Genomic DNA, 14811 nt, shown 5'->3' with positions numbered 1-14811 from the left:
CATCCGCCCCCGACGCTTCAGCGAGAGCAATTCCTTATGAAAATAGTACGTGTTCTTGCCGGGCTTACAGTTATAGAGTTAATTCTTAGCAAAGTTTATCGTTCATTTTATTTCCTCGTCTCGTTCCTGCAACAATGTAACTTCGGCGTGGGGCATTCTCGACCTTAGGGCCTTTTGATTAGGGCTAATTTCGGTCGGGAGTCGCACACTAGTCCTGCGGATGCCGGCTACTAACGTGATGTGTAAATCATAGTTTTAACGAGGGGCATTTTGCTAGGATTTCGTAACGGTCATTGTAATAAAGGGCTTTTTGTGACTTTATTTCGTGTTTATTTGTTTTTGTGGCGACGCGGGGCTAGCCGAGGATGATGGATGTCGCGGGCTCCTTTGGGGGCAGGGTGTGCAGGGGGCTGACGTAGAGGGGGCCCAGGCGCTCCAGGGTGTGGGCGGGGGTGTGGCGCCAGCCTACCATACCTGGAAGGGCAAAGACACATCAGTTAACTTGGCGAAGTCATTAATTTATCTCTTAAAAGATGATGATTGGGTTAATTAAAGTAAATATCCATGTATTTTTTATTTATTTATCATATAGAAATATCATAATTAATTATTATAATAATATTGTGATCGTTATTTTATTAAAAAACTATTCACCATTGACACATGATGTATAAATTAGCAAAAAAAAAGAAGACAAATAAACGCAGAATTAAATTTAGTTTAACAAAATAACAGAAACACCGCAATATACTTGGGTCCAGGAATAATTCGTCAAGCAACATCTACACTCAGACGGAGTTCCGGGAGTTATCTGTGTATCATTTCAGCATCCTGAGGATCGTTGTGGTCTAAGATACTCAATGCATTCTGACAGTGGGTGTAGGTTGTGTTCTCTTAGAGCATTCTGGGGCCCTAAGAAATGGAATCGACACCGACACCGACACCGAGCTCGTAGCTCGAACTTGATATTCTATTCAGGCTATTCACACTAAAACTTGCTAATCAAAAGAATTTAAAATTAATAAAGTTTCTGGTCCTATAATCAGGTCATATTGGGACATGGATGGAGAATTAAGAAGAATGTCAGAGGTTTTGGTGTTGATACCGCTTACATTCTGTTAGTATATATTTAAGTCTTCTTTATTGTTCGCTATTTATTAATTCATCAAACCACTTTTTCCTCAGTATTGACTTTAATTATTTCTAAGTTAGTAGGTCATTTATGCATTTCACTGCAGGACACGTCAGCTTCTAAAAGTTTTCTCATTTTAATTCTATTTATGCTCAAATGAGTAAACTTAAATGCTTGGAAAACTTGGTCCTAAAATTCAGTACTCATTCTTTGCGTTAATCTCATGTTAATAAAAGTTCTCATTGTCTCTTGCACGTGTTGCGTAAAATGCAGTTTACCTCGGGTAAGTTTTACCAAAATAAAACGCATCACCCAATACTGAAAATTTATGTTTAGGGAAACCCGTCTTCGATAATTTAGCTCTAAAAGTCAGCCGTTTGGTGGCAATTAAAGTTCTTCAAAACAGATATCTTCAAAATTTCTTCTTAACTTATTCGATAGTATTATCTTTATATGTACTATTTCAAACCTACCTTTTCTTGCACGAATTTGATTTGAACTATTTGTTGAAGTATGGAGCGTCGTATTTTATGGCATTCTATGTGAGAGAGTCCAGCATCCGTTAATTTAGCTTAATTTGGTTTTTGCAGCTGTTGCTCTGCTTGGTATGTATACCATTTACGCGGAAGATCATCAAAATGATTGAGCAAAAAGTTCAGCCCAAAGATTTAGACCAGGTATTATCTAGGCAAGCCGAGGCCAGAATTAAACGAGAAACGGTGTATTTTTTGTGTTACATGTTTCTACATCTTGCCAGTGTGCTGATTATAACAGTAGAATTTATTTTACCGTGCGAAAACGACGAAGATTTTATGTTTGTTTTCCATATATTTAGAAAATATTTTCCAGTGTGGAAAAGCGTACTAAGCATTGTGTGTAGACCTGCATTTTTAGTAGGTTGTATTACGGGAGTGTTTCCTATTTACAACATTATCTACGGTTATTTGTCCGTTAAATTTGTATTCGAAGCAGTAAGGGATCAAATTGAAAACATCCACAATGGATATGAAAAAAGGCAACACTTGAGATTCGACGAAGCATTTCATAAGACCGTCAAAGACAGACTTTTGCGCTGTTTCGAACTATATGTTCACATCTCTCTGTAGGTAACACGTTTATCTGTACAAAGCATATATGTTTCAAATTTAAGGTTTATGCGTGAAGTTGAAAAACGCAACCAAAAGTTCTTGTTTCCGTTCAAAATTGGCGGAATTTTTATGATGATCAGTATCGTGCTTTACGCATTCTCGGTATGATTTAAGGTGAAAATTTAGAATTTTGCTGAGTTTGATTGTAGCTTGAGAATTTTTGGACAAATCCGCAACTGAATCGTTTATGCTCTCTGGCAATTTGTTCGTTTTTAACACTGGCTGGTCTCGCCGCAGTTGGACAAGTTACTGAGGACTTGGCAAGTTAATGTCACTGTGAAATGGGTTTTGGAACTTTTAATTTTTAGACAAATGGTTTGTTTGATGCGTTAATGATGGTGCCGTGGTATCAGTGGAACGAATCTAACAAAAAAATGTATTACATGTTGCTTATAAGTACTTTGAAGCCGTTTAGAATTAAGTACAGCGAAAATATTTCACTCAATTATGAACTTGCAGTGGAGGTATATATTTGTGGCAAGTTATTCTAGAATCATTGGTGTTTGTTCTAGATATTAAGGTCATTTTTTTCTGCCATTACAGTGATAGTTCAATTGCAGCTGTCGCGTGCCTAGACATTCTCACTCAGTGTCCAGAAAATTTCATCTATATGGGTCTAAGTGTTTAACTTAAGTACACTGCACTCCCAAAAATATTTATATCTAAAGTGCATTTTTGATCAACTATAAGTTTTTTCCAAATGTTGTCGAAAAATTTCTCAAGTGGTTAAATAAAAAACAAATAATGTATTATATTTCAAGAAAATACAATTAGTCAAAGTGGCTTCGAAAAAATTAATCAAGAAAAGCAAAAGTCAGCTTTGAATCGTTAATATTTTTGACCACTTAATCAAAATTAATCAGTTTGTCACTTGTTCTTTGTTAAATGTCGAAGTTAAGTACACGTCATTCAACAAAAGAACTTTAATTATTTTCGAGCTATTTATATAAAAACGTAGCCAACTTGGAGAACATAAACTGAGTATTATAAAAAATTCAAAACTAGTACTGTATTTAAGAATCGATAATTGAAAAACCAACGTCGTTGGAACATATTCTCTCCTACTTTTGTGTTGTTGGGACGGCTTTTAAAAATGTCCACGTCAGGTAAGACTAAAAAAAACAGTACCTAAGGGAAACCAAAATATTTTCAGGTTCAGTGACTTTGCAGAATTTTACTTTAAAGATATCCCGCAAGTTGGCAATTGATTTTTACGAAATTAAATTAATAAAAAAGAGTGTCTTTTTTACAAAGGTTGCTTTACTTGCAACGATATTGATTCAATCGTACCTCTTTTTGTACGAATTTGATTTTGACTACTTGCTTCGCTTCGTGTTTTCTTACGTTTCAGCCTTACAAGTCAGACAATAGTTACGCATGAAATACATTCAACTGATTTTATTTTCGTAGATATTATACTGCCTGATGTCTTTATCCTTTTTATTAAAAATGCTAAAAAATTTCGACGATGAATTCGTACAAATGGAAACAAATCACGTCCTGAGTAAGGAAACCGAGAAAAAAATCAAACAAACAGCACTTCAAACTTTGCTTTGCCTTACTATACATTCATTTGTTGCAATTTTAACCACAGGACAGTTTATTATGCCACAACAAGGTGATGAAAATTTATTCTGTGTTAATCACCTGTTGACAAAATATTCTCTCAACTACAAAAAAATATGGGAATTTGTACTTAGACGCTGCTTTGTTATAACTTTTGTACCTGGAGCGATTCCTCTATATCAACTCATTTACTGTTTCACGAAGATCAGGTTTGCCACGTACGTCTTAAACGATCAAATTGAAAATATCAACAGTGGATACGAAAAGCTACAACACTTGAATGCAGACCCGACATTTCATGAAGTCGTCAGGAACCGACTCGTGCGAAGCCTGAAATTTCACTGTAGACTCACTTCGTAAGAGAAACCAAAATCTGTCGGTAATGGTTTTATTTTCAGTTTTAGGGTAGTACGCAAATTCGAAAAACAAATCCACGTCGCCATGTTTCTGTTTAAAATCGGAGGACTTCTGGTGTGGATCGGTGTTGTGTTCTATGCTTTCTCGGTAAAATTTAGAAAACGTGTATCCCGATGTACTTATGCTACCGAATTTTAGCTTGACGATTTTTGGAACAATACGCAGCTAAAACGATTATTCTCTGTGACCATTATGTCGTTCTTGACTATATTTGGACTTGCGTCATGTGGACAGAGCTTTGAGGATTTGGTAACCAAAAAATATTTTTGTTAACAGCTCTCACTTTTCACTTTCAGTCCACGGAAATTTTTGACAGGTTGGTCGCGGTTCAGTGGTATCAGTGGAACGAATCGAACAAAAAAATGTATCTCACGTTCCTCACGGGAACCATGAAACCCTTCAGGTTTCGGTATAGCGAACATATTTCTCTTAACTACAATCTCGCAGTGGAGTTTATAAGATCTTTCTTCTCTGCTATTTCGGTAACACTTCAGCTGCAACAGGCACGTGGAGACAAATTGTGGATGTACTGAAGACAAAGGATTTATTTGCTTGGCAAAAAGATGTTTATTATAATCTGAAAATCCGAAAATTATAGGCTTAATTTTTGTTTTTGTAGTGTTATTATCAGTGTTATTGTTGTTAGTGTTAGGCTATATAGTGTTTATATCTAAATTGTGTCTTTACAGCATTTAAGAAAATTGTACAAAGACGTCTTTGGCACCTTCTTTTTGTCCTTGTTAACAAAAATACACATTATTGTGCACAACTAATTGTTTCATTTCGAACTAATTCTGAAACTGTAAAATAGTTTAGGTATTTTATACAAGAAAACCTCTAAAACTCCCAAATTACTTTTCGTCGACAACTATACATATCTATATAGATTTCCATTAAAATCCGAACACCTCGAAAGAGTTCAGCCAAACAGTTCACTACAAACCTTTTTTCAAAAGATTATCGAAAAATTCCTCAAGTGACACGTCAAAGTAGCTTCGCAAAAATAAATTAAGAAATTTGCCTCTCACCCATGGACAAATGTTTACCGCTAAAGTGAACAGTCAGTTTGACAGTCCGATTAGAATCCTCGTTTTGACAAGGCGGCAAAAGTCAGCTTTGAATCTTTAATAGTTTTGGCCACATAGTCAAAATTAATGCGGACAAAATTTAGGATAAGGAAGCATACATTTTAATGTCTTTTTATTAATTCGTTTCCATCCTTGTTTGGCTTTGTCAATTTATCCTAGTTAAATGTCGAAGTTAAGTACACGTCATTCAACAAAGAAAGTGCAATTATTTTCGATCTATTTATATAAAAATATAACCAACTTGGAGAATGCAGACTGAGTATCATTATAAAAAATTCAAAACTAATACTGTTTTAAGAATCGATAATTGAAACACCAACATTATAAGCACATTTTCTTTTTTACTTCGTTGTTGTTAGGGCAGCTTTTAAAAATGTCCACGTCAGGTAAAATTCTAAGAGAAGATAAACAGTAAACGAAACTATAACGTTTTCAGATTCAATAACTTTGCAGGGTTTGACTCTGAAGATATGCCGCAATTTGGCAATTGATTTTTTCGAAATTAAATTAATAAAAACGAGTATCTCTTTTATAAAAGTTGGCTTGCTTGCAATACTACTGGTTCAAGCATACTTTTTCTTGTACAAATTTGAATTCGACTACTTGCTTCGCTACGGGTTTTCTTACGTTGCATCCTTACACGTCAGGAAACAGTTATGCATGAAATACATTCAACTAATTTAATTTTTGCAGACACTATTGTGCATGATGACTTTATCCCTTATATTAAAAACGGTAAAACTCATCGACGATGAACTCGTACACATGGAAGCAGATCTCATCCTGAGTAAGAATAGCGAGAAAAAAATGAAACAAGCAGCGCTTCAAACATTACTTTACCTCACCATACATTTATTTGTTTTACTTTTTGCCATAGCACTGTTCATTATTCCACAACAAGGTGATGAAAATTTTTTCTATGTTAGTCACCTGTTTGCGAAATGTTTTCCCAACCAGAAAACAATTTGGGAAATTCTTTGTATACCTTGCTTTGCTGCATGTTATTTACCTGCAACCGTTCCTCTATATCAACTGATTTACGGTTTTACAAAGATGAGATTGGCGACGTATGCATTAAAGGACCACATAGAAAATATCAACAGTGGGTACGAAAAACGACAACACTTGAATGCAGATCCGACGTATCATAAAGTCGTAAGGGAGAGACTCTTGCGGATTCTAAAATTTCACTCTAGACTCTTTTTGTAAGAGAAACCAGCGTCTGTTGATAGTGTTTTTATTCGCAATTTTAGGGTAGGACGCACAATCGAAAAACGAATTCAAGCCGTCATGTTTCTATTTAAACTTGCCGGACTTCTGGTGATGATCGGTATTGTACTCTATGCTTTCTCGGTAAAATTTTGAAAAAGTACACCCGATATATTTACGTAGCTAAATTTTAGCTTGACGATTTTTGGAATAATACGCAGCTAAAACGATTATTCTCTGCGACTTTTATAGTGTTCTTAACTTTAGCTGGACTTGCGTCATGTGGACAGAGCGTTGAAGATTTGGTAAGTAAAAACACTGTTATTGAACAGTTGTTACTTTTCACTTTCAGTCTGCGGAAGTTTTTGACACGTTGGTCGCGGTTCCGTGGTATCAGTGGAACGAATCGAACAAAAAATTGTATCTCACGTTTCTCACAGGAACATTGAAACCCTTCAAACTTCGATACAGCCAAAATATTTCTCTCAACTACAATCTCGCACTGGAGGTATGTAAATAGAGAAACGTTTCCTCGATTGTACGCTTGCTTTCCAGTTAATAAGATCTTTCTTCTCTGCTATTGCGATAACACTGCAACTACAAGAGGCACGTGGGCATAAATTGTCGATGTATTGAGGACAAAAAATCTACTTGTTATTATTATTATTATTATTATGTATGTTAGTCAACGGGTGCAAGACCCAATTACAGACCAACGAAAGAAATGGGTACGGATTTGTAAGGTTAACAAATCAGTAGCTAAAATTACTACTTTATCCCATGGGGAACGTTAACAAAAATACGTATCAAAATCGTTCTGACTCAGATTAAAATTATTGGTCATTTGATAAACAGGCGAGTACTTTTCGACATCTATACGCGGTGTAGACACATAGAAACAACCGTGGTCATGACAAGAAGGTCTTCGACAATAGATGTAGAGCTTGCTGAGAAGATTGGAACAGTCAACTTGCTTCTCAATTACAAATTTCCTTACGAATTTTGTATTTGTATAAAGTTAGTGTCTCAATTTTGTTTGTTATTGTTGAGTAAGATATTTAGTATTGTCATTATTATTGGTATTATCAGTGTCGTTGTTGTTAGTGTTAGATTATTATATAACCTGCTAAATTTACTTGCAAATTGTATCTTTGTGGCAGTATTCAAGAAAATTGTATTTTATAAATATTTTGGCACTTAAGGTGTTGAACCCATTTTTGTGCTTTTCGCAATAAAATACACGTTACTGAGCATGAGAAATTATTTTATTTAAAATTAATTGTGAAACTGTAAGTCTGTATCGCAAAAGTTTTCAAATATCTTAGAACAGATTTAGATCCACCTTCAGTTTTGATCAGAGTATAAGTTGTTTTTCCCTCAAGGGGTATAAAATACTATCAGAACGACTACTGGGGCTTGTTTCTTCGGGCTTCAACACAAGGAAAACGTCGTGAGGCGTTTAATGGGGTAGTCGGTAGGAACGCAGGCCTAGGTCGTGGAACCAAGAGCGTCCTTGCGGATCAAGCGAGTCCTTAGCAAGGGTGAACCTGTCCTCGGCTTCCCGGAGGGCGACTCTTTGGTCTAACCAGGAGTTTCCTCTTCCACTCCGAGCGCTAGATTAACACCTCGATGTTGACAGCGAGATCCTGCAGGATTTTCCTCGGCAACTCACCACACCTCTTCCTGCGACTTTCTGTCACCCTCGCGCACACCACACTAAAGGCGCCACGTCTCGTACCCGGTACTACTGCTTGTCATTGGCAACCGGGTGTCCACCTTCGTACTGGGGCCGACTTCTTAATAAATTACTCGGGGTTCTTGGTTGCGACGTTTTAATGTTACACATTTAATGTGTTCACACTAAAACTTGCTAATCAAAAGAATTTAAAATTAATAAAGTTTCTGGTCCTATAATCAAGTCATATTGGGACATGGATGCAGAATTAAGAAAAATCTCAGAGGTTTTGGTGTTGATACCTCTTACATTCTGTTAGTATATATTTAAGTTTTCTTTATTGTTCGCTATTTATTAATTCATCAGACCACTTTTTCCTCAGTATTGACTTCAATTATTTCTAAGTTAGTAGGTCATTTATGCATTTCACTGTAGGACACGTCAGCTTCTACAAGTTTTCTCATTTTAACTCTATTTATGCTCAAATGAGTAAACTTTAATGCATCAAAACTTGCTCCTAAAATTCAGTACTCGTTCTTTGCGTTAATGTCATATAAATACATGCTCGCATCGTCTCTTGCACGTGTCGCGTAAAATGCAGTTTACCTCGGGTAAGTTTTACCAAAATAAAACGCATCACCCAATACTGAAAATTTATGTTTAGGGAAACCCGTCTTCGATAATTTAGCTCTAAAAGTCAGCCGTTTGGTGGCAATTAAAGTTCTTCAAAACAGATATCTTCAAAATTTCTTCTTAACTTATTCGATAGTATTATCTTTATACGTACTATTTCAAACCTACCTTTTCTTGCACGAATTTGATTTGAACTATTTGTTGAAGTATGGAGCGTCGTATTTTATGGCATTCTATGTGAGAGAGTCCAGCATCCGTTAATTTAGCTTAATTTGGTTTTTGCAGCTGTTGCTCTGCTTGGTATGTATACCATTTACGCGGAAGATCATCAAAATGATTGAGGAAAAAGTTTAGCCCAAAAATTTAGACCAGGTATTGTCTAGGCAAGCCGAGGCCAGAATTAAACGAGAAACGGTTTATTTTTTGTGTTACATGTTTATACATCTTGCCAGTGTGCTGATTGTAACAGCAGAAATTATTTTACCGTGCGAAAACGACGAAGATTTTATGTTTGTTTTCCATATATTTAGAAAATATTTTCCAGTGTGGAAAAGCGTACTAAGCATTGTGTGTAGACCTGGATTTTTAGTAGGTTGTATTACGGGAGTGTTTCCTATTTACAACATTATCTACGGTTATTTGTCCATTAAATTTGTATTCGAAGCAGTAAGGGATCAAATTGAAAACATCCACAAAGGATATGAAAAACGACAACATTTAAGATTCGACGAAGTATTTCATAAGACCATCAAAGACAGACTTTTGCGCTGCTTCAAACAATATATTCACATCTCTGTGTAGGTAACACGTTTGTCTGTACACCGCATATTTATTTGAAATTTAAGGCTTGGCCGCGAAGTTGAAAAACGCAACAAAAACTTCTTGTTTCCGTTCAAAATTGGCGGAATTTTTATGATGATCAGTATCGTGATTTACGCATTCTCGGTAAAGTTTAAGGTGAAAATTTAGGATTTTGCTGAGTTTGATTGTAGCTTGAGAATTTTTGGACAAATCCGCAACTGAATCGTTTATGTTCTCTGGCAATTTGTTCGTTTTTAACCCTGGCTGGTCTCGCCGCAGTTGGACAAGCTACTGAGGACTTGGTAAGTTAATGTCACTATGAAATGGGTGTTGGAACTTTTAATTTTTAGACAAATGGTTTGTTTGATGCGTTAGTGATGGTGCCGTGGTATCAGTGGAACCACTCTAACAAAAAAATGTATCACATGTTGCTTATAAGTACCTTGAAACCGTTTAAAATTAAGTACAGCGAAAATATTTCACTCAACTATGAACTTGCAGTGGAGGTATATATTTGTGGCAAGTTGTTCTAGAATTATTGGTGTTTGTTCTAGATATTAAGGTCATTTTTTTCTGCCATTACAGTGATAGTTCAATTGCAGCTGTCGCGTGCCTAGACATTCTCACCCAGTGTCTAGAAAATTTCACCAATATGTGTCTATGTGTTTAAGTTCAGTACACTGCACTTCCAAAAATATTTATATCTAAAGTGCATTTTTGATCAACTATAAGTTTTTTCCAAATGTTGTCGAAAAATTTCTCAAGTGGTTAAATAAAAAACAAATAATGTATTATATTTCAAGAAAGTACAATTAGTCAAAGGGGCTTCGAAAAAATTAATCAAGAAAAGCAAAAGTCAGCTTTGAATCGTTAATATTTTTGGCCACTTAATCAAAATTAATCAGGTTGTCACTTGTTCTTTGTTAAATGTCGAAGTTAAGTACACGTCATTCAACAAAAGAACTTTAATTATTTTCGAGCTATTTATATAAAAACGTAGCCAACTTGGAGAACATAAACTGAGTATTATAAAAAATTCAAATCTAGTACTGTATTTAAGAATCGATAATTGAAAAACCAACGTCGTTGGAACATATTCTCTCCTACTTTTGTGTTGTTGGGACGGCTTTTAAAAATGTCCACGTCAGGTAAGACTAAAAAAAACAGTACCTAAGGGAAACGAAAATATTTTCAGGTTCAGTGACTTTGCAGAATTTTACTTTAAAGATATGCCGCAAGTTGGCAATTGATTTTTACGAAATTAAATTAATAAAAAAGAGTGTCTTTTTTACAAAGGTTGCTTTACTTGCAACGATATTGATTCAATCGTACCTCTTTTTGTACGAATTTGATTTTGACTACTTGCTTCGCTTCGTGTTTTCTTACGTTTCAGCCTTACAAGTCAGACAATAGTTACGCATGAAACACATTCAACTGATTTTATTTTTACAGATATTATACTGCCTGATGTCTTTATCCTTTTTATTAAAAATGCTAAAAAATTTCGACGATGAATTCGTACAAATGGAAACAAATCACGTCCTGAGTAAGGAAACCGAGAAAAAAATCAAACAAACAGCACTTCAAACGTTGCTTTGCCTTACTATACACTCATTTGTTGCAATTTTTACCACAGGACTGTTTATTATGCCACAACAAGGTGATGAAAATTTCTTCTGTGTTAATCACCTGTTGACAAAATATTCTCTCAACTACAAAAAAATATGGGAATTTGTACTTAGACCCTGCTTTGTTATAACTTTTGTACCTGGAGCGATTCCTCTATATCAACTCATTTACTGTTTCACGAAGATCAGGTTTGCCACGTACGTCTTAAACGATCAAATTGAAAATATCAACAGTGGATACGAACAGCTACAACACTTGAATGCAGACCCGACGTTTCATAAAGTCGTAAGGAACCGACTCGTGCGAAGCCTGAAATTTCACTGTAGACTCACTTCGTAAGAAAGACCAAAATCTGTTGGTAGTGGTTTTATTTTCAGTTTTAGGGTAGTACGCAAATTCGAAAAACAAATCCACGTCGCCATGTTTCTGTTTAAAATTGGAGGACTTCTGGTGTGGATCGGTGTTGTGTTCTATGCTTTCTCGGTAAAATTTAGAAAACGTGTATCCCGATGTACTTATGCTACCGAATTTTAGCTTGACGATTTTTGGAACAATACGCAGCTGAAACGATTATTCTCTGTGACCATTATGTCGTTCTTGACTATATTTGGACTTGCGTCATGTGGACAGAGCTTTGAGGATTTGGTAACCAAAAAATATTTTTGTTAACAGCTCTCACTTTTCACTTTCAGTCCACGGAAATTTTTGACAGGTTGGTCGCGGTTCAGTGGTATCAGTGGAACGAATCGAACAAAAAAATGTATCTCACGTTCCTCACGGGAACCATGAAACCCTTCAGACTTCAGTACAGCGAAAATATTTCTCTTAATTACAATCTCGCAGTGGAGTTTATACGATCTTTCTTCTCTGCTATTTCGGTAACACTTCAGCTGCAACAGGCACGTGGAGACAAATTGTGGATGTACTGAAGACAAAGGATTTATTTGCTTGGCAAAAAGATGTTTATTACAATCTGAAAATCCGAAAATTATAGGCTTAATTTTTGTTTTTGTAGTGTTATTATCAGTGTTATTGTTGTTAGTGTTAGGCTATATAGTGTTTATATCTAAATTGTGTCTTTACAGCATTTAAGAAAATTGTACAAAGACGAATTTTGGCACCTTCTTTTTGTCCTTGTTAACAAAAATATACATTATTGTGCACAACTAATTGTTTCATTTCGAACTAATTCTGAAACTGTAAAAGAGTTCAGGTATTTTATACAAGAAAACCTCGAAAACTCCGTCAAATTACTTTTCGTCGACAACTAAGTAGGGGAAAGGTGCCTAAAATGATCCCCCTAAGGGAGAAATTCTTTAAAAAATACAAATTATTATTATTCATGTAAAACTGTAGCATTATTTGTAAGAACATTGATTTATCTAGGTAACAGTATAAGCCAATTGGTGATTCGATAATTATAAAAAAAGTTATTAACGTTTTTCCAGGACCTTACAAAAGGATCATTTTAAGCATCCCCATAGGTAAAATGATCCCTCAGCATGGGCATAATGATCCCTTTGAATTTTGACCATAAGGGGACAGCATCAACAAGAAAAATCAAATCATGACATAACTGATAAATATTTTATTTCAAAAATTAACAAAAAAATCAATTCTTAAAAAAAATAAACAAAAAAGTTTGAAAAACACCGAAAATACGGGGTGTATAATTTCTGGAAGAGTTTGAGACAATACTTTAATTATCAGTACGTGCTAAGATAAGACTAATTTTGCCAAGTGGGATACCCTCCAAGAAAAGAGAGGGCGGGTAGGCGGGCCTACTACCTGCTAAGATAAAACTGAATTTGGCAAATGATATACCCTCTAAGCAAAGAGAGGGTGGGTGGGTGGGGCTAGTAACTGCTAAGATAAGACTGAATTTGGCAAATGACATACACTCTAAGAAAAAAGAGGGTGGGTGGGTGGGGTTAGTAAGTGCTAAGATAAGACTGAATTTGGCAAATGATATAGCCTTTAAGAAAAGAGAGGGCGGGTGGGCGGGTCTACTAACTGCTAAGATAAAACTGAATTTGGCAAATGATATACCCTCTAAGGAAAGAGAGGGTGGGTGGGTGGGGCTAATACTTGCTAATATAAAACTGATTTTGGCAAATGAGATACCCTTTAAGAAAAGTGACGGCGGGTGACTAGGATTAGTACCTCTTAAGACTGAAAATTTCCCAAAAATAGAACACGAAAATCTCTAAAATTCTTTTAAATTATTTAAATTTCCCCGTCTTAAGAGGTACTAGCTCCACCCACCCTCCCTCTCCTCTCTTAGAGGGTATTTCATTTGCGAAAATCAGTTTTATTTTAGCAGGTGGTAGCCCCGCCCACCCACCCTCTCTTTTCTTGGAGGATATGTCATTTGCGAAAATCAGTCTTATCTTATTAGGTACTAGCCCTCTAACAAGATAAAGGGCGGATGGGCCGAGCTAGTGCTTGACAAGATAAGGCTGATATTGGCAAATAACATACATTCTAAGAAAATAACGGGCGGGTGGGTGGGGTTAGTACTTGCTAAGATAAAACTGATATTGGCAAATGGTATTCCCTCAAAGAAAATAAAGAGTAGGTGGGCGGGTTTAGAGGATATGTTATCTGCAAAAATCAGTCTTATCTTAGCAGGTACTAGGCCCGCCCACCCACCCTCTCTTTTCTTAGAGGGTATATGATTTGAAAAAATCAGTCTTATCTTAGCAGGTACTAGCCCCGCCCAATGATCCGGGATCATTTTGCCTCAAGAAAAAGGGATCATTTCGCCTTAGGTGGCATATCCGCATTCAAAAATTGTAAACTAACCTTCAATTTTTACATGCGGTAAAAAGATCATAACTAACCTACGACTGAAATGTATCTAATTCTGTCAAAACAACTACCCCCGATATAAGACCTTTCAAATGGAAGTAATGGACTTTTAAATTATATCTTACATTAGAGCAGAGGTGCTTATTTTACATATTTTGGCACAAAACTGTGCAGAATACACAGAACGCCATCAAACTTTCAGAAGGTACTAACTACAGAGCGCTTAATCAAATGACAGTTATGTTTGGTAGATGGAGCCACAAATTTTCTTACAATTGATGGGGATCATTTGACCTGAGGGGATCATTTTAGACACTTTTCCCCTATACATATTTATTCAGATTTCCATTAAAATCCGAACACCTCGAAAGAGTTCAGCCAAACAGTACACTACAAACCTTTTTTTCAAAAGATTGTCCAGAAATTCCTCGAGAGACGCGTCAAAGTAGCTTCGCAAAAATAAATTAACAAATTAGCCTCTCATCGTTGGACAAATATTTACCGCTAAAGTGAACAGTCAGTTTGACAGTCCGATTAGAATCCTCGTTTTGACAAGGCGGCAAAAGTCAGCTTTGAATCTTTAATATTTTTGGCCACATAGTCAAAATTAATGCGGACAAAATTTAGGATAAGGAAGCAAACATTTTAATGTCTTTTTATTAATTCGTTTCCATCCTTGTTTGGCTTTATCAATTTATCCTT

The 14811-nt window shown here is 35.8% G+C and overlaps 1 protein-coding gene across 1 annotated transcript in view; it reads right to left on the bottom strand.

The window, feature by feature from the left end:
• Positions 1-355: 355 nt before the first annotated feature.
• The window catches only part of LOC135131315 (ciliary microtubule inner protein 1-like), a 63740-nt gene continuing 49284 nt past the window's right edge, over positions 356-14811 (bottom strand). Inside the window, exon 4 of the mRNA XM_064058983.1 lies at positions 356-474. Coding sequence (XP_063915053.1) covers positions 356-474 — 119 coding nt within the window. The remainder of the gene's footprint in view (positions 475-14811) is intronic.

Source organism: Zophobas morio, unplaced genomic scaffold (assembly GCF_036711695.1).
Source record: "Zophobas morio isolate AGI-343-1 ecotype UQ-CSIRO unplaced genomic scaffold, CSIRO_AGI_Zmor_V1 ptg000020l, whole genome shotgun sequence".
Taxonomy (NCBI): Eukaryota; Metazoa; Arthropoda; class Insecta; order Coleoptera; family Tenebrionidae; genus Zophobas; species Zophobas morio.
This window is presented reverse-complemented; position numbering and strand designations above follow the sequence as displayed.